This window comes from Saccostrea cucullata, unplaced genomic scaffold (assembly GCF_032062105.1).
Source record: "Saccostrea cucullata isolate Sc308-1 unplaced genomic scaffold, CSIRO_AGI_Scuc_v1 ctg1860, whole genome shotgun sequence".
Taxonomy (NCBI): domain Eukaryota; kingdom Metazoa; phylum Mollusca; class Bivalvia; order Ostreida; family Ostreidae; genus Saccostrea; species Saccostrea cuccullata.
Genome location: NW_026929161.1, coordinates 140,790 through 159,595, shown reverse-complemented (window position 1 = coordinate 159,595; position 18,806 = coordinate 140,790). Strand labels below are relative to the sequence as shown.

Here is an 18,806-nt window from a genome sequence, read left to right as displayed (position 1 = left end):
ACGACGTAGGAAAACCATCTATGGACAATGAAATTCCCTGGCCCCCAGGTTCATGGAGAAAATCCTGATGTCATTTTCCTGCTGGTGCTTAAAAGTTCTATCTGCCATGTAGATGTTAATTTTTTCTACTTAAGTGTTGTTGTTCATCATGTGTTCATGCAAAATTGTGGATTCCTTAATTGTTTAATTAATTGTAAAATACTGTAAAATTGTGTACTCACTACTGATTTTATCTATGATAAGAAAATGTCTACAAAATGATGATGGTGGTGGCTAAAACGAGGTCTTTAATTTTGGAAGGTATAAATTTCAAAATGTTTTCTTATTCAGTTTCACCCCAGTTTGGCACAAGGTTGTCGAAACAGAGAGAAAGCTTGGAAAATCTACCCTCTGCAGAATGCACAAGGAATCGAAAGTCTACACTCATCAGAAAATCGTACAAAGAAATGATCAATCAAGGTAGGTTTGTTTTATTTACATGCCCAAACTTTTTCATTTCAAATATTTTTAAGTATTGTGTTAAGATATTTTTTTTTCCTAAATTGTTACTGAAAATCCGTCAGCCAACAGGTTAGTGAAAATGTTAAATCCACAGGTTACTTGTAAATTAATTTTTTTCTAGGTCTTGGAACACCATCAAAGTCGTATGTTGTCAAAAAAGCAAAAGACTCAGCATCTGCAAGAAGTGAGGCACGGAAAGAGTTGAAGAAATGGCAGAAGGACAGAAAATCTACAGAATCAAATCAAGAAAAAGCCCACAAAAAATTCAAAATACGACTGGATCCTCAGGGTAAAGTGAGGAAAATCAGTAACAAGAGACGACGGCCCTCGAAATTTGATGATTCAGATTCTGATGACGAAGATAAACCTTTAATAGTGGATGAAATTGAAGAAAAGGGGTCTACTGAGAAAGGAAAAAAGAAAGTGAAAGAGAAAGACAAGTTTTCAGCTGTAGGAAAGGCAAAGCAGTTATTGCAGAAAGCAAAGACATGTAAAAAAGATAAAGTGTCTCCAGAACAAGCCAAAAAGAAGAAGGTTTCTGCCAGAAAACAGTTTGTTTTGCCGGTGCTCAGTTCTAGGTCATCTCGTGTGATCATTCCAAACAAAAGATTCATCGAAGAAGACAGTGAAAATCTGGGAAAATCTTTCGTGAAGCGTCCGGCACTGAAAACGGACCAGTCACCAAAACCAGCAGCGATGGAACCAAAATTACTATCTGAGACTGGTTTATTTGCTAATGCATCAACCAAGCTGCAGATTGAAACAGAAAAACTGCCATCATTACCAATATCAAGTTTGTCTCCATCTGGAATTGTGAAGCCCAATTTTGAGGCTTTGACAGGTAAAAATTTTATTTCAATTGAAGAATAATTTGAATTTAGTACTAATATTCCTTTACTGTTCTGTTTAAAAAGATTTGTTCATTACTTCTTCTTCATCTTTTATACCCTTTCTTGCATGCTGTTAAATGTTGTGGATGAAAATCTTTTATCCATGTTTTATAAAGGAATCGGTGGATTCCCCTCACCTTTGTACGATCAGCCGTTGATCGTGGAAGGGAAGCGAGCCAGAAAGCCAAGCTTAAAGGTTCGAATGAAAATGTCTGATTCCTCGTATAAAAAATTCAAGGAAAGGTCTTTAGAGAAGAAGTTAGAAGCCCGCAAAATCCTCGAGCAGGAGAAAGTGAAACAGAAAGAACAAGACTACGCACACGAGGGCAAAAAGTTATTTTTATCGCCTTCCAAATTAGGTGCCACATTAACACCCAAGTTACCTACGATACCAATCATGGCACCACCAAAGTTTGGAGTGGCACCATTTTCATCCATTTCAGAACGAGAGCGTTTGGAGAAACTAGAACGAGAAGCCCTTGTGAAACGCATGCGAGGGCACAACATTTTACGTAAAGCCAAATTTCAGCTGAATCGCGCAGCATTAAATAGATCTAAAGCTGATTTGGCCCGAACATTGAAAAAGGAATTAAAAATGGAAGCCAAATTACAGAAAATTCAAGAGAGTCACAAAAATAAATTGGTATCCACTGCTTCAGGGGTTAGGTTGGAGCAGGATGTTGGGGGTATGTTATCATGGGTGAAAGGTAACAAGGTGCACATATAGTGGAATGAATTTAGCAAAACATGCAGAAGATCCGAAATTAATTTCTCGAGTAATATATTTTGAAAACACAATTCTTGCAGATGATGGTTCCACTAATAAAGTGTACATCTGCTGCATTTGTGACAAAGGAATGGCTGCTCCTAGAAGGAGAAGTGGGGTGTTAACCTGTGAGAGCTGTAGGAGGTTTTTCCAGGTTCACACTGAAAAAATTAATCAGAACCAAGCTTTGACATGTGCAACGCGTATGTATCAGTAATTTGCCATGAATTATTTGTCTGTGTTCTCTAAAATTGAAAAGAAGTTAAAATATTTGAAATTTTATTTTTATGGTTCTGCAGGGTCATGTAGGATTCATTATAAGGAGAAACCAATCTGCGAAGATTGTCGCTACAACAAATGTCTGAAATTCTTCAATTTGGGAGACAGAAAAGCTCCAAGCAGCAATGACCAAACTGTAGGGCCCAGTGATGTTACAAAGGAGATTCATGTTGCTAGTAAGAAGTTTTACATTGTAAAAACTCAATTGCAGATTATCAGGAAATTTTATTTGATTATAACAATATCATAGCAGATTCAAATCAAAATAATTGTACTCTATTGAAGTGATTACAAATAACATGCTTAGAATGATTAAAAAAAATGGAAAAGACTAGACTTGAAGGATTTTATTTGCTGCTATTTTAATTTTTTTTCTTCAGTTCCTCAAATCACTGTCTCATCAGCATCGCCGGGTACAAGTGCACAAATGAGTTCTCCACTGGGTTCTCTAAAATCTCCCTCCTCATTGCTGTCCCCAATGGCTGCTTCCTCTCCTCCAGTCACCACGACAACCAGCTCTCCGGAAACGGATGACTCCCCAAAATCTGATGGCAGGGGACCCAGAATCAAGCATGTGTGTCGAAAGGCAGCAGTGGTCCTTGGAAAACCAGTCGCCAAATTTCCCAAATCTCCCGAGATTACACTTAGTGCACTGCCAAGTGGGGAAAAGGTCAAATTATGGAAGAAGGATCAAGAGGACAAGAAAGGTAGGAATTCTTGAGATTTCTCTCTTGCTCTATCTATCTTTCTCTCTCTCTCTCTCTCTGACCAAATTAAGAAGTTTTTTTGCTTTCTTAAAATGCCATGAGTTTCTAATATACAGTGATATACAGATTTAACAATCACATTTGTATTGAAATTGGACTTGTATGCATAGCAAAGTAATTTTCATTCCCCAAAGTTTATAAATGTGAACTGAATGGAGAAGTATAGCATATTACATTTATAAGAAATCAAACTTATTCCCTGTTACTTTGATATAAGCTTGTTCTGTAATTTTATGCCCTGACTCCTCCTCTTTATTTTCTTCCAACAGAATTGTCGGATGATGAACTGCCAATGGAGGACATCATACAGCAATCGGAGGACAACCCTCAATCTGTCAAGAAGACGCCAGTCCGTTCCCCGCTAAAAGTTTACCGAGGTGGTCGCTACGGAAAACGAAAGATCCGCTGCAAGAAATGTGAGGGCTGTACCTCGGAAGATTGTGGTGTTTGCAATTATTGTCTGTATGTAAATTTCAGTCACCCTCTTCCATTATGGGCAGATGGGCACCTGGGCTTTCAGAACTGCATTTGGCCTTTTAAGGACCAGTGACAATAAATATTTTTCCCATGGTAAAGTGGGTATGCTAGGACCTAGACTCTGTCAAAAATCTGTTTTCTTATTCTAGTATTAATCTGCTTTTCTTTCCTTTCTAAATTCATATTCAAGTTTTCCCATGCTTTTCTTCTGAATGAAAGTATTCTGAGAATAAGATATCCTTCATAGGCAAAATGCAGTTAATGTATATCCGTGATCATAAAAAAAACAACATGTACATTTATGGGGTAAATGTTCCATATACATGTATTTAAGCATTTATTTTAATGAGAATGATACTGGGAGATGGTGACATACCCCAAAGATTACAGATTTCTTTCTATCACATTTTTAAAAGCAAACACACAATATTTCAATTAATTGTAAAGTGCTGTTATTTCGTTCAATGGAATTTAATTTGTGTGCTAATCATGTCCATTCATCAGTTCATACTCTGACTATTTCTCTGTTTTTATGCAGCGATAAGCCCAAGTTTGGAGGGAGAGGAGTCATGAAGCAGGCATGCATGTAAAGAAGCCATTTGTATTTAAGTTTTTTCCCTTTCCAATTTTACAATCTTGTTCAGTGCAATTTTATTCTGAAAGATAATGTGAAACGTGGTAGGAATGATCCTCAAATTATTTTTTGTGCAGACAAAGACGCTGTAAATACCCCCGCTATAGTCGCTTGGGGCCTGGTGCTCAGATGAGGGCCAGGGAGTCGGACAATCAGAGTGAAGGGTCAGCATCCAGTCCTTATAAGGACACCTCCTCACCTGGCCCGACACAGCAAGGTCAGTATTGTACTGGTAAGTGGTGGTGGTGGTGGGGGGGGGTGAATAAATCGTGTAAACCTTGCATGAATTTTAAACAAATGTTGACTGATTTGGGAACTACTGGAAAACACAGGTGGGAAGCTGCAAGGGGAAAACCATGTAAGTGATGTTACCCCACCTCTGTTGATTTTTCCGTGAAATCCTGGCTTATGATTGGTTGAAGTCTGTCATGTGAAGGAGGTGGATTACTTATACCCGGTCAGTTGTAAATCAATACCCGGTCGATGTATGACTTAACAAACATAACGTGACGTCATAATAGGCACAGTATGAGCGTGATGAAGCATTTAGCAGAGAAAATCAATTATAAACCACAGATAAAACGTAAATGTTTCATCGGTGGGGTAAATTCGTTACATAGTGTTTTAGTGACAGGGTATGGGATGATACCTGGTTAGCAAATTTCATACCTGCCTCAGCTCCTCCTCGCCAGGTATGAAATTTACTAACCAGGTATCATCCCATACCCTGTCACTAAAACACTATGTAACTAATATAACATCCCTTGTTTTCTATTACACTTTACAATAAATAAGTACATGTAAGTTGTTTAATTACAGAGGAAATAAGCTCAAAGATAGCAAAAAAAAAATGCTGCGCCGCAAAATGCATACATTTTTAATCAAGTATTGCATCTTTTTAAAGTTGTGTTCAACACATTTTTTGTGTGATATACAGTGATTATACACTGCATCAAACCTACTGTAACTAATTTGAAAATAGGAGCTACCTCAAAGAATGAAGGTTATTTAAATCTGTTTCAATTTTGATAAAGATTTTCTGTATCAACAGAATACCCGGTAAACATTATGAAAAACAAAGAAAAGGAAAAAATTAGAATCCATATTTTGAACCTTTTTTTGATATTGGACCATTATTCTAATTTTACAATATGTATAAAAGAAGAAAAGCCAGAGAGTGGGGTACACAGGGATCAAGTGATTGCAGCTCAGCTTGTTGGAAACTTGTTCATACATTCACATTATGTTCAAGTTTCAACAGTTATTGCTAATCAGATTTTCCCCTGAGATGCATATGAATAGTTTGCCTACATCCATGAATTATGAAATTCAGCCATCTTCGCACTCGCAACAAAACAGTAAAACAGACTAGGTGAATTTATGGTCATCTTCCATTATATTGAAGGACGAATATCATAAAATTAACATAAAAAAAAACATGAAAACAGTTTTGATCTTGACTTTTTTCTGCCATATTTCAACTGAAAGCAAAAAATGGGCATTGGCAGTCGATTGCAAAGTTCTTTGCCAATATTCTCAGTTTTCTAATTCAGAAAACACATCAAGCTATGTCAAGAGTTGAAAACATAGCCAAGATTGCCAATGTAACAGGGAAATGGGGAAATACAATGGATAGGAAAATGTGTGAGTGAAATAAAATTAGAGGCATTCAACGGTGTTTTTTGTTATTTTTTACCATACACAAAATATGTTATAAAGAAAACAGAGTTATTTACTCTTGCTGGAAAAGAATCACATGTAGGAGTTGCCTCCCTTCAATAATGGCAGCCTCCATGGATGTTGTGGAGGGAAATTGTCTTTTTGAGAAAATGTTGACATTTTAGTTTTTGTTGGGACTAATTTTGAATGTTTTTGGAGTTTTCTTACATTTTACCTTCGTTATATTGAAATTTTAAGTTGTGACAGTGATTTGTATTCTATGGAAAGCAAACCAGCTAAGCGATCTAGAGCTAAAAGAGGTGGTTCCAAGCACGGTAATGGTAAATCCGAGACAGAGTTAATTGTCTCATTTAATGTCATGACTCTGATTTATTAAATTCATTATAAGTAGATTATCTGATCAATTTAATATAAATAACACACCTCGCAGTGTCATTCTAAGGTAGAAAAAGACAAACCATGAAATTTAGTAGGTCACGAATGGAAACTAGGACTAGGAGCTGAATGAAGTTTTTAAAAATGTTTTAAGCTTATACTCAATGCAAGAACGTTTGAACCAATAACTAGGGTATGCAGTGCAACAGTGTATAGTTTGTGATATATAGTTCAAATCTACTTTCATTTTCACTTGAGCATAAAGTAAACTGTTAAAAATCATGCATGCTTGAAAAAAAGTTAAATAAAAGGAAGTTTATACAGAAAATTTAATAAAACTTCATGTATGCATGTTTACAAAATAGAATACTAGTAATGAATTAATTTGGGCAAATATTTATATTGATAATTTTTTTTAATATTGCAGGACTATCTCAAAATGATACCTCGAAAGGAACATCAAATAGAAACTCCTCTCTCAGTGTTATTCAAAGAATGGCATTACAAGGAAAAAGACTTGTCAATGCCAATAAACTCAATAATGACAAATCAAGTCAACCTTTCTCTGAAGTCCTCACCCCAGAGGACGTTAGCAGGCGACTTTGGCAAGAATTTGGACATGCCCCACAAGTTTCATTTCCAAAGTTTCAGTCCTCTTCATTTGGAGAAGGCACCAGATCTCAAAATTCTACTCAACCCAAGAGAATGATCACTAAGTTCAAGGCAAGGATCCATTTTTTTTTTCTTTGAAGACTTTATTCACTCATGTTATAAAGTCCTTCAAAATTTTATCAGAATTCTGTGAGAGTCGTCCATAAAAGGATTAACTTGTTAAATTCTCTGTTATTTTACATATGGTTTTATTGTAAAAGGTACAGGTATGTGTAAATATTGAAATGACTTGACTTGTTCTTTCTAATTTTGGATTAATATATCTTTGTCCTCTATTTTCAGGGACCCGAGGTTAAATCAGACACCATGATATTGCACTCTGTGACTACAGCTGGAGGGTGGTCAGCTCAGGGCATTACACAACACCGGATCAAAGCAGAGTATAGGGTACAAGTTTGAAACAATCATTCAAGGCTGAACTTGATATATGTTAAATGTTGTGAATCATGAAAAATTTAGAACTTTTAAAAATCATGGCTCATGGAAATATATATTTTTATTTCGAAATATTCATCACATTCCAACTTCACTCTGGTTTTAATAAAATATCTTTCAAAAATGAAATCCCAAAAATAAAACTGAAACAAGAGTAATGGGGCAGAGATTATGACTGCAAACTATCTTTAAAACTAGGAGAAGGAAGGTTTTCATGGGTTGAAAATTTTTAGAAGGATATGCTTTACTTATGGATTTTATATTGAGAACGGGGTATATCATCCCAGAAATCATATACAGAAATAAAGAAATTGAAAATTCATCAACATTTGCTTTTGCTTAAAAAAGTTTCTATTGAAGCTAAATTCATTTGAGGTACTTGTGCATATAACATTTATTTTGAATGTTCATAATGATTTTACAGTACATGCTGTATGCTTTCTTTGACAGGAGAATTTTGAGTTGACCAGTGTGTGGTATAGTGGAGTCTCGTTAACAGTCTCAGGTCCAATGTGTGTTCGCGTCATCTGTTTTCTGTGTGGAAGTGCTGGAAAACATGAGGTAAAATGAATGTTAAATTTCTACACCTGAACAATTCAGAATGTATGAGAATATTTTGAATTTCTTCAAATATTTGTGTCTAATGTAAAACCGTTAAATTGTAAGCAATGCAATGAGAATTGTGCATTGTACATGAGAATCTCATGAACTTGTTACAACCTACTCCAATATTTGGCATATTTTTCTAATACAATAATTTTGAAATTAAATGCAGTGAGAATTGTGTATTTTAGATGTTGTACTGTAACGTATGTTGTGAACCATTCCATGAGTTTTGTTTGGAGGAGGAGGAGAGACCTCATGAGATTAACCCTGACAACTGGTGCTGCAAGAGATGCCAGTTCTGTAATGTCTGTGGGCGACAAAACAATGTGAGTCCTTAGATGGTTTTTCAGATATTATCCATTGTATAACTGAAAAATGGAATATATAATTATATGAATGTATATTGCAATTAATTTTAAGCTTAAAATTCTGATAAATCTATGTTTTGTAGTCATTCTTAAATTGTAAAATTTTGAAATCTTTTTCAAAATGACCAATGATAAATATTTACATTACAGCTATTGCAATGTGACAAGTGTCAGAATACCTATCATCCAGAATGCCTGGGTCCAAACTATCCAACGAAACCTTCAAAGAAGAAAAACATCTGGGTAATTTTGTTTTCATGCAGTGCAAGAATGTACAGAAAATAAATCTGAGTACATCTTTAATGAAAAGAATTTTCTGAAGTATTTCTGTGGATTTGTTGTGAACTTTGTCCTATAATTGGTTTTGAACTTTCCCCCAGATATGTACAAAGTGTGTGAAGTGTAAGAGTTGCGGGGCCACCACACCAGGCTCAGGATCAGCAGCAACATGGACATACGACTTCCAGCTGTGTTATGAATGTGGTCAACTGATGGACAAAGGTAGGCATTTAGATTCTATAATCTTGGTCTTTTTAACTAACCTTTTCAATTTTGCTGCAATGTAAAGAGATATCTTTATTAAAAGGGTCTTGAAAGTTTATTGTTGATTTTCGAAGTATGATAGACTTCTTGCTTTCGATGGTAAAATTCAAGAAAAGGTTGTTCTTTTGTTGCAGGAAATTATTGCCCCATTTGTCACAAATGCTACACAGATGATGACTGGGACAGTAAGATGGTTCAGTGTGTGTCGTGTGAGAGCTGGGTCCATGCCAGGTGTGAAGGACTCTCAGGTACGTCAACCCATGATCTCTTGTTTATTTCATTTAAATGTAACATATGGTTAACATTTGTTTATCAAAATACAACATGTTTCTTATACTTGATCTTGGTTTTCAATAGATGAAATGTATGAGCGTGTGTCCGTCCTCCCAGAAGATGTACATTACATCTGTAAGATCTGTTCCCCGAAGGGACCCAGGCACTGGGAGTTAGTTCTGAAAGACTCATTTATGGACGGTCTGAAGTCTGTCTTTAACACGGTCACTCAGGCCAAGTGTGCCCAGCACCTGTTACACATAGATGAGAAGGTATGTAAACTTTTTAATGACAGTTTATTGTTTCAAATGTTTGCATTCCAAAAAATAAGTACAAATGGTAAATTTATCAAACCATAAAGTGTATTGTTGTGAAAAAGTATCAATTTAGCTCCTCTTTATCACAGGCCGAAGAAAGCCTTCGTAGCAAAAGTTTTTCCAGAATTTGATATTTCATCTCTTTTTGATTCATCTGTTTTTGACTGTTGCAGTAAAGTGATCATCCTACATTACTGTAGTTTTCATTGCATTTGACGAAACTTTGTAAATAAATTAATAACTTTAAATTAAATTTGCGCTTGGTTTACAGAAAGCAAAGGAGCTAGAAGATAAACTAAATGAAGAGAAATATGGAAGTGCATTGAAAACCACCATTGAGTTAGAAAAAAGCCTTGAAAACTTTGTGAATTCTCTGGAAAAAGTCTTAAAAAGTAAGAACAAAGCTGGTGCCATTGAGCAACAACAAGAAGCTGAAGAAAAAAACACAGAGAAAGGACCCTCTGTGGTAGAGCTGGTGGATGGGGACAAAAAGAATGAAAAGCCAGTGGAGGATAATGATAAGGACGACAGTTTGATTCGATTTGAAGGGGATGAAGATTTAGATGAAACCAAGTCCTCGAATGGGGAACAACAATCCGATGTGGAAATGACCGAGGTCTTAAACGATAGTGACACAATCTCAATAGCTGATGGAGAGACACTGTCTGCAGTGACCACACCTGGTGTTTCAAGGGGGGTCACTCCAGCAGGATCCCCCGAGGCTGGGTCAGAGGGGATGGAGGAATTACCTCCCCCTCCTGAAGTTTCTGAAGACCTGCCTCAAAAGTTAAGAGATGTAGAAGCTGGTGTAGAAAGTGGAACTATGGAGAATATTCCTAAAATCACTATGCTTCTAAGTGAAGAAAAAGATGAAGTGGATGGTTCAAAGAAAGAAAACTGTGAGGCAGTTGTGAGTACTGTTGATAGTAAAGAGAGAGAACAGACAGACGTGCCAATTTCTGTTGATGTTGAAATGGAGGACAAAACTGAATCTCATTCTAATGTCTGTGATAATGAAAATTCTGCAACCAGTCCGAAATTACCAAGTGACGATCAAAATATTAACTTACTAGACAAGGAAATCAAGCAAGAGCAAATCGAGGAAAATTTGCAAGGTAATTCAAGCGAAGGACAAAGTGCGACAAAGACAACTAATGATGTCGTTGATTTAACTGTGGAGAAGAGTGTATCTTTCTTGTTATCAACTCCAACCAAAGGTTTGATCACACCAAAAAAGTGTTCTTCTATGACAGACAATCGATTTTTACCTGGATTCATTAGAGCTTACCCAAAAGACTTCAATGCAGTGAAAATTAAATTAATTAACGAGGAGTATTCATCAGTGGTAAGTTTTTTATGCTGTTTTGGTTGTCTTTAATAAAATTTTCCATTCAAATGAATTTTTCAGAGATTGGGAGACAATTTTTGTGATGTTTTTTTTTTTTTTTAATTAATATTTTAAGTTTCATTGATCTAAACATTTCTGGATTACAGAATGAATTCAGTGAGGACATGGCTCACATCATCAATCTAGCTTTAAATGACCCAGACGAAGTGAAACTGGTGAGAAAGAAAGCAACCAATTCTGTCCGCTCCATGTTTGTAAAGGTAAGTTCACAATGTCATTTAATCAACCATACCAAATAGATTTTGATTCTTATAAAACTGTACTTCAAAGAAATGCAATTTTCTTTCATTATTTTCAGCAAATGGAAAAATGTTTCCCATGGTTCAATGTGAAAGCCTGTCAGATTTGGGATCAAAACCAGAATTTTCCACCGTAAGCATTGTCTTTTCATATGGTCTCTGTTCACTAAGAGTTGTATTTTGAAATGTGTTCTACATGCTCAAAAAGATATTTGTATACTTTATTTTTATATTGATTTCAAACTCCATGTCAATCCAAAATTATTCTGTTTTCTGGAAGAGGGAGAAAGCATAAACAAAACTTTTTTATACCCCCCGCAAACGAAGAGGGACATTAGAATCTACTACTCCACACTATGATTGCTCATGACCTAAGGGTGTGTCATGACCTTGACCCAAGGTCATTCGGGGAAGTTCAAGGTCACTGGAAGAAAAATTTCACTTTGTGTCTCGGTCCATGGTTCTTATGGATAAACTTGGTAGGTTCTCATTTCACACAAAGATTGCCCATAACCCTGTGTCATGACCTTCAAAAGATCATTTGGGAAAGTTGAAGGTCACTGGAAGAAAATTTTCATAAATCATGTTTAATACATATCTTTGCTTTGAATTTTTGGTTCTCATTTTACACAACAATTTTTTAACCCAAGGATGTTTTTTGACCTTGACCCAAGGTCATTTGGGCATTTCAAGGTTATTGATAAAAAAAAATATTCTGTCCAGTCCATATTTTTCAGATATGTTAAATGAAGGTTCTCATTTTACACAAAGATTGCTGATAAATGTGTCATGACTGCCATGGTGTTTATCACTGGATTATTTATTTTGAGTCAACATTTAAACTAGTCAATACACAAAATTGCCCATGACCCAATTGTGTCATGACCTTTAAAAAGGTCAATTAATAAGGTCACTGGTAAAAAATTTCATAATTTGTGTCTCATCCTAATTTGCCAAAAAACTTGGTAGGTTCTCATTTCACACAAAGATTTTTTATTTGTTTATAATTGTTAATTTATATATAGGTCACTGGTAGAAAAATTTCAACAAAACAATCCGGTTGGTAGGTTCTCTTTCACACAAAGATTAATGACAAGGGTGTGTCATGACCTAGATTTAAAGGTCTTTTCATATTCTTTTAAATATTTAAAGAAAATTTTTGCTTTAAAAGTTAAATATTTAGGTTGTTAATTCACACAAAGATTATCCATGACACATGTGTCATGACACCCAAGGTCATTTGAGGTGGGGTCACTGGTAGAAAATTGTGTATGCGGTCCACATCTTATTTTGCAAAATCTATATACACATGTTCTAATGACCCAAGGGTGTGTCATGACCTTGAAAATTTGGGGAAGTTCTCTTAGAAAAATTTCATAATTCGTGTCTGGTCCATTTTTTTTTATTAAACTTGGTAGGTTCACACACTGAAAGATTGCCCATATAAGGGTGTGTCTTTGACCCAGGTTATTTTTAAGTTCAAGGTCACTGGAATCTTCTCATAATTTGTTTTTGATACATGATCTTTATTATATGTGTTTATGAAAAACCCATTTTTTCTTCTCTGACAGTCTCTAGTTTTGAATGTAAATATCTCTTTTCCTAGGGGTATGTTACATTTATGCAATTACCTTTTTGAGGACCACACTTTTGCTCAATGGTTCAAATGGCGTTTTTGCTACAACCCTCACCATTCAAAAGAGTGGGAAACACCCCCATCAAGAAAATCATACCTCTACGTGAGTATTTGGATTACTTTGCAGTAAATGATTTAATTCAGTTTGGAAAAAGCAAGTGTCTTGACCTTAATTCCAGGGTCCTTGAATTAAAATACATGAAAATACCCAAAAATTGATTTCAAATAAAAAATCTTGGCCAAGTCTGGATAAATGTTTACTGCCATGGAGATCATTTATGATTTATTTGGAGTCAACATTTCATAGTCAATGGCAAAATTGGAAATTTTCAATTTAAAAAGCAATTAATAAAAGAGTATAGGAATTTTTCTTGATTTGGGAATTGTTTGACAATTGCTTATTTTCATTCCATACAACCCTAGATAAAACCTTATTTATGTGAAATGTATAAAAATTTTGTAGCATAAATGTGTTTTGACTGTTACCTCAGTTGCAAAATTTATGTTTTAGCCATTGATGAAGACGCAGAAAAAGTCTTGTCATGTGACTTGGAGGAATCCGGTGAAGACATTAGACGATGCATTCTCTGTTGGCACTATGGAGATTCTGATCCTAATGTAAGATCAGGAAAATGCTCAATCATGTATTCATGTTTATCAATCTGAAATTGAATTAAAAGTTTTGAAGTTCAAATTCAAATTTTTTTCTTGCAGGATGCTGGGCGACTACTGTATGTTGGTCAAGATGATTGGGTACATGTGAACTGTGCTTTGTGGTCAGCGGAAGTGTACGAAGAAGAGCATGATGGGACATTACAGAATGTTCAGACAGCTCTGTCAAGAGGGAGAGTCATGGTAAATGTGGCTGAAAAAAATTCATCTGAACATTTAGACATCTTTATAAATATATGCATACAGGCTCTACATGTATATACTTAACCCAGAAATCTCTGAATAAATATCTTCTTTTTCCCCTTAAGCGCTGTGACAGTTGCCAGCGGGCGGGAGCTACAGTGGGGTGTTGTACAAGAGGCTGCCCTGCTAACTACCACTTCATGTGTGCTCGTCAGGAACTCTGTCTCTTCCAGGAGGACAAGAAGGTGTTCTGTCCTCAGCACAGAGAGAAGGTGGATGGAGAGGTGAGTATCAAAGGGCAACATACAAACACCCATAAATATTATTTTGCAAATTCAATCCTGTAAACAGAAAGAAGGGGGGGGTGTATACTATGGGAATAACAGCATTTATAAGTTACATTGTAAGTTAAATTGAAGCACTTTCAATACATGCATGTCTTGGATATTTTGGCAAATACATTTTTTAAGGCAACCTTTTTCAGGTAGTTCTCATGTACCATGCTTTGACTTAAACCAGCTATAGTTTAATAATCTCTTGTTTTCCAGCTGGTTGCTAAGGAGAAGTTTGCAGTCAACAGAAGAGTATGTGTGTCAATGGAAGATCTCAAATTTAATAAGAAAACCTGGTCAAAAGGCTTGGATCCATCCAACATCAGTGTCATTATTGGTATGTTTATGAAATATTCTTTAGTTGCACAGGAAAACAAAATTCTTAAGGGATGGCACGAAAGATATTTATACATGAAATTGGTCCTACAGATAAAACTCTCTTGGTGACATGTTCATTTTTAAACACGGTTCAAATTTTTGAGAATACTAAATGCAGTTATATGTATGAACTTTTGATTCTAGGTTCTTGTACTGTTGAAGAATTAGGCAGATTATCACCTATCTCTGATACTAAAGAACTACTTTTACCCATTGAATTCAGGTAAGGGAGTACTACAATGAACTTTTAGAATAATTTAAGGTAGAAACTTGTATTGATGTACTGGTACATGTATTAAAAATTTAATATGTATTTTTTTTTTTCAGTTGTACTCGGGTGTTTTGGAGCACACAGGACATCAGAAAGCGATGTGTCTACACGTGTCAGATCATAGAAGTAAAACCAGACAGTCCAAAAGGTGCCTCCATGGTGATTAAGGACACCACCATTATCCATGATGAAACTCATCCGGATTTTGTGCCCCTGTCTCAGATCAACCTGCCAGGGATTAACCTCTTCCCTGAGAAAAGGTCAAGGACAGAGAGTCTCGAGATAAGTCACCTCAGCAGTGAGTCAGGGTTTTCCAAGAGCTTTGATTCATCGGGTGATTGTGAAATACTCAATAGCACCATGAATGTCAGTCAGAACGTTAGTGATTTTGACAATAGCAAAGATTCTTTGAGTTCCTCTTGGCCAATTGTGAGAAAGCGGAAAAAAAGTGATTCGTGTGTGAATCTTGGTGTACTTTCACCTAATACTCTTAAGCTCTTGAACTTGAAAGATCCTGAGAAATTCCAACAGACAGCAAAGCCATGTAAAAAGGATAAAGAGGATTTTGAAACTTTGATCAAAATTGCTGACAGATTAAATATGGCAGCCGTTGGGAAGAAAGACAAGGCCAAAGCCTTCCCTCAGAGACAGAGGTCAAGGTCGGTGGATCGTCTGTTGTCTCCACCACCTGTTCGGTTTTCCCCATCATTTAGGTCTGAAGGTCATCAGAGTGCTGGGAACTCGAGATCTAATTCCAGAGCAAATTCAGAGGAAAGAACATTTTCTCCAATACCTACCATGTCCTTAGAAAAACAACTGGCTATGAACAAAGAAGTGACGTCAGTGAAGCCTCTTATTGACAATAACTGTAACTCCCAGGTGACTGATCTGAATAAAGCAGACGTTACGGGAGAAATTGCAGAAGATAGATCATCACAAGGACCAGAAGGGGGCCTGGAGCCCATTAATGAAGAAGGAAACCCTGAAGCAGATCTTTCAAATGAGACCTACGTTGTTCTACCAGAAGGTTGCTCTGAGCTTTCAGATGAAGACATGCAGATGATAGCCGAGGCAATAGAAAGAAGTAGGCCTGAACAAGGCACTGATGAAAGTATGATGTCAGTGGAATCAACAGAGGAACCTAGTGGTAAAGTTGACAAGGAAAAATCTGACAGAGATGTAGATATTGAAGTGTCTGCAGCTGAAACAGAGTCATCTTCAAAGGAAGTCCAGCAGAATTTGTCAGGTACAACTGATAGTGAGAAAGTAGTGGACGAGGCACCTGAAAGAATGCAAATTGACTCTTCCTCTGAAAAAGACGATGTAAAAATGGGAGTAGCTACAGATATTACAGAAACAACTGAAAATGGAAATCAAATCCATTCTACTGTGTGTACTGATAGTAAAGGTTCCGATTCAGAATTATTGGCAAAAACTGACATTTTACCAATGGCTTCCAATGATGAAAAAGGTTGTGATAAAACAGAATTGGTAAACCAAGTAAAAGAACCTCAAGAACAAATGGACATCTCCAAAGACTCAGATAAAGCTAAACAAAGTACTCTCTCTGATGTTAACACCACTAGCAAAGGTACAAGTATTACGTCAGAACAGGAAGTTTGGAAACCATCAACATCTAACGTGTTTAGTGAGGAGTTAGGTTCCACAGAAGTTGAGGAGAAAGTTTCAGAAGGAGGATCACAATCATGTCCTATAGATGTCTGTGAGGCTAGTATAAAGAAAATGGAAATGGAAATGGTAAGGAAACTATATCAAAGCATTCAAATGTGCAATCGGTAAAATGTGAGACTATTTCATTTAACTGTATGTTCTTTAAACTCTGGTTTATTTTTTAAGGCTGTTGATATTTCCAAAGAGTCAGAAGTTATGTCTAGTCTTGCATCAAGTTCAAGAGAGATATATGTTACTAAAGGTATGAAAGAATTACATATGATCTGCATTAAATATTAGTAAAATTGATATTTGAGGGCTTTTATACAACTTGAAATATATGGAGATAACAAACAGTATTCAAGCTCAAAGGTCCATTCAAACTATTACAAATCAGGAGCAGGGCAATTTCAAACCTCTTAAAGGTGCCCTGGAGGAGTGAACATCCCCTGCCAACCAATCACACTTGTTGTGCTTCACGTATCTTTCATTATTGTGTGAAAGTCTCGTGGTTTTATTTGTTTTGAACAATATTTTTTAAATCCATCAGAAAATCTTGACAAAATTGGGTTTCATGGTTTTAATTGTTTTGAACAATATTTGTAGATTCATCAGAAAATCTTGACAAAGTTGGTACACAGACTTCTGATGAGTCATTAAAAGGAGGTGCTAATGTCCAATCAATGAGTCCACCTGCACTCCACTCAGTTCAGCAGAGGTCAGGAGAAAATGTGAACATTGGTACGACAAGAAGGGATAATAAAATTCCTGTCTATGGTCGTGAGGGCCATCTTATAGGATACAGAACACCCAACAAATCAAGTTTAGAACATCAAGAACTTAGAAGGCTACATCTCACTCGAAAGCCAACTTTTGAGGAAATTTTGAACGAGGCTCAAAGACAATTACTGGAAGAAAGAAATAAAACACACTCCAAAATGGAGGAAATCAACAAATTTCAGCCAATTGAATCTGCAGAAAAGAGTTGTATTCCCGCCAGTGTTGGGAGCATCAGTGATAAACAAGAAGATGATCTACATGATGATATGGAACATCAACCCGAGTCAGTGGAGAGCAAGTTAGAGAAGAGTGAGACAGGGGAGCATAGGGAGAGCAAAACAGTTGAGGATAAGACAGTGGAAATGAATGAGAGCCAGACAGCAGAGAGCAGGATGATAGAGAGCAAAACAGTGGAGAGTAAGGAGAGCGAAATTGTAGACAGCAAGACAGAGGAGAGCAAAACGGAAGACAATCTAAACAAAAGTTTGTCTAGTGAGAGAAATATATTTGACATAATGTCTTCAAACACAGAGGAGCCTAAAGGTACAATTTTGAAACTGACTGATGCAATTGAAACCAATACAAACCCTGACACAGAGGAGAGGGAGACTGAAATTCAGAAAGAAAACATGGATGGAATTTCTGGACCAAAGGATTCATCAGAAAGTGAAATACAAATTCCCTCAAGGAGACAATCCTCTGAAAGTGATAAAGATAGAAATATTTTTACTGCACTTGAATCTTCATTCAATTCCAGTAAAGGACATGACTCTTCAGATATTGATGTGGGATCTGTGCAAGATAACTACATTCCTGATACAAGGACGGAAGAGGAGAAAAACAATCTCTTTAAAGGTTTAGGATTAGCTCGTACCCCAGAGGCTAAAAAAGCAAAAGCTGAGTTGAAGAAAACTCCAGTCAAAAGTTACCCTCTCCGTCGGCGAAGTGCACAGGGTGGGACTGCATCAGAAGACAAGAAAAATGATCTGCCATTACATGATCAAATTGCTCAGAAAATCAAAGCAGAAAGCTTAGCCAAGAGCAGTCCTGGGGATAAAGGCCCATTTAAATGCCCTACGTGTAAGAGACTCTATCGCACAGTGGAGAGCTTTGATACTCATGTGGAGACTTGTGATTTTGAGGTCAGTACAAGTGATGAAGAGGAAGAAAGTGAGAATGAGGGAGGGACCAGAAAGTACTCCATGAGGCAGACGACGGTTGTCAAAAAGGTTGTAATGGAGATTGAGCAAAAGGAAAGGGAATCTGAAAGTGCAGCAAGGAAAGAAAAGATCCTTTCAACGAAGCCCTTATACAAAAAACCCAGGCTGATTCTGCACAAATTGTCACCAAGGAAGATTCAACAGGGGAATATAAAGCTGTCACCAAGGAAAAGAGGAAGACCCCCTAAAACTGAGAGTAAAGATGTTTCTGTGAAATCTGAATTGAAGGGCCAGAAACGTTTGCTTTCATCCGATGATGAGAAAAGCGGAACTGAAAATGAAAGAAAGAGAAGAATTTCAAGACATTCCTCAGGAGGCAGTGTATCATCAGTCAGGCACAGCAGAAGTTTATCTGGTGGAGTGAAAATGGTGGAAGATGTTAAGGTTGAAGAGGATGATGCTTCTCCAAAAAGAGGAAGAGGTAGACCCAGAA

The 18,806-nt window shown here is 36.5% G+C and overlaps 1 protein-coding gene across 1 annotated transcript in view; it reads left to right on the top strand.

Moving 5' to 3' along the window:
* The window catches only part of LOC134279944 (histone-lysine N-methyltransferase 2A-like), a 35,483-nt gene that overhangs the window by 2,926 nt on the left and 13,751 nt on the right, over window positions 1-18,806 (top strand). Inside the window, 30 exon segments of the mRNA XM_062762352.1 lie at window positions 331-459; window positions 623-1,342; window positions 1,508-2,077; window positions 2,199-2,360; window positions 2,457-2,612; window positions 2,817-3,143; window positions 3,473-3,665; window positions 4,219-4,266; window positions 4,392-4,540; window positions 6,797-7,092; window positions 7,324-7,428; window positions 7,927-8,037; window positions 8,271-8,408; window positions 8,601-8,693; window positions 8,831-8,951; window positions 9,128-9,241; window positions 9,351-9,538; window positions 9,855-10,928; window positions 11,078-11,191; window positions 11,290-11,363; window positions 12,837-12,901; window positions 12,904-12,969; window positions 13,378-13,484; window positions 13,581-13,721; window positions 13,847-14,005; window positions 14,270-14,390; window positions 14,576-14,654; window positions 14,759-16,460; window positions 16,560-16,635; window positions 16,980-18,806. Of these exon segments, the coding sequence (XP_062618336.1) occupies window positions 331-459; window positions 623-1,342; window positions 1,508-2,077; window positions 2,199-2,360; window positions 2,457-2,612; window positions 2,817-3,143; window positions 3,473-3,665; window positions 4,219-4,266; window positions 4,392-4,540; window positions 6,797-7,092; window positions 7,324-7,428; window positions 7,927-8,037; window positions 8,271-8,408; window positions 8,601-8,693; window positions 8,831-8,951; window positions 9,128-9,241; window positions 9,351-9,538; window positions 9,855-10,928; window positions 11,078-11,191; window positions 11,290-11,363; window positions 12,837-12,901; window positions 12,904-12,969; window positions 13,378-13,484; window positions 13,581-13,721; window positions 13,847-14,005; window positions 14,270-14,390; window positions 14,576-14,654; window positions 14,759-16,460; window positions 16,560-16,635; window positions 16,980-18,806 (9,225 nt within the window).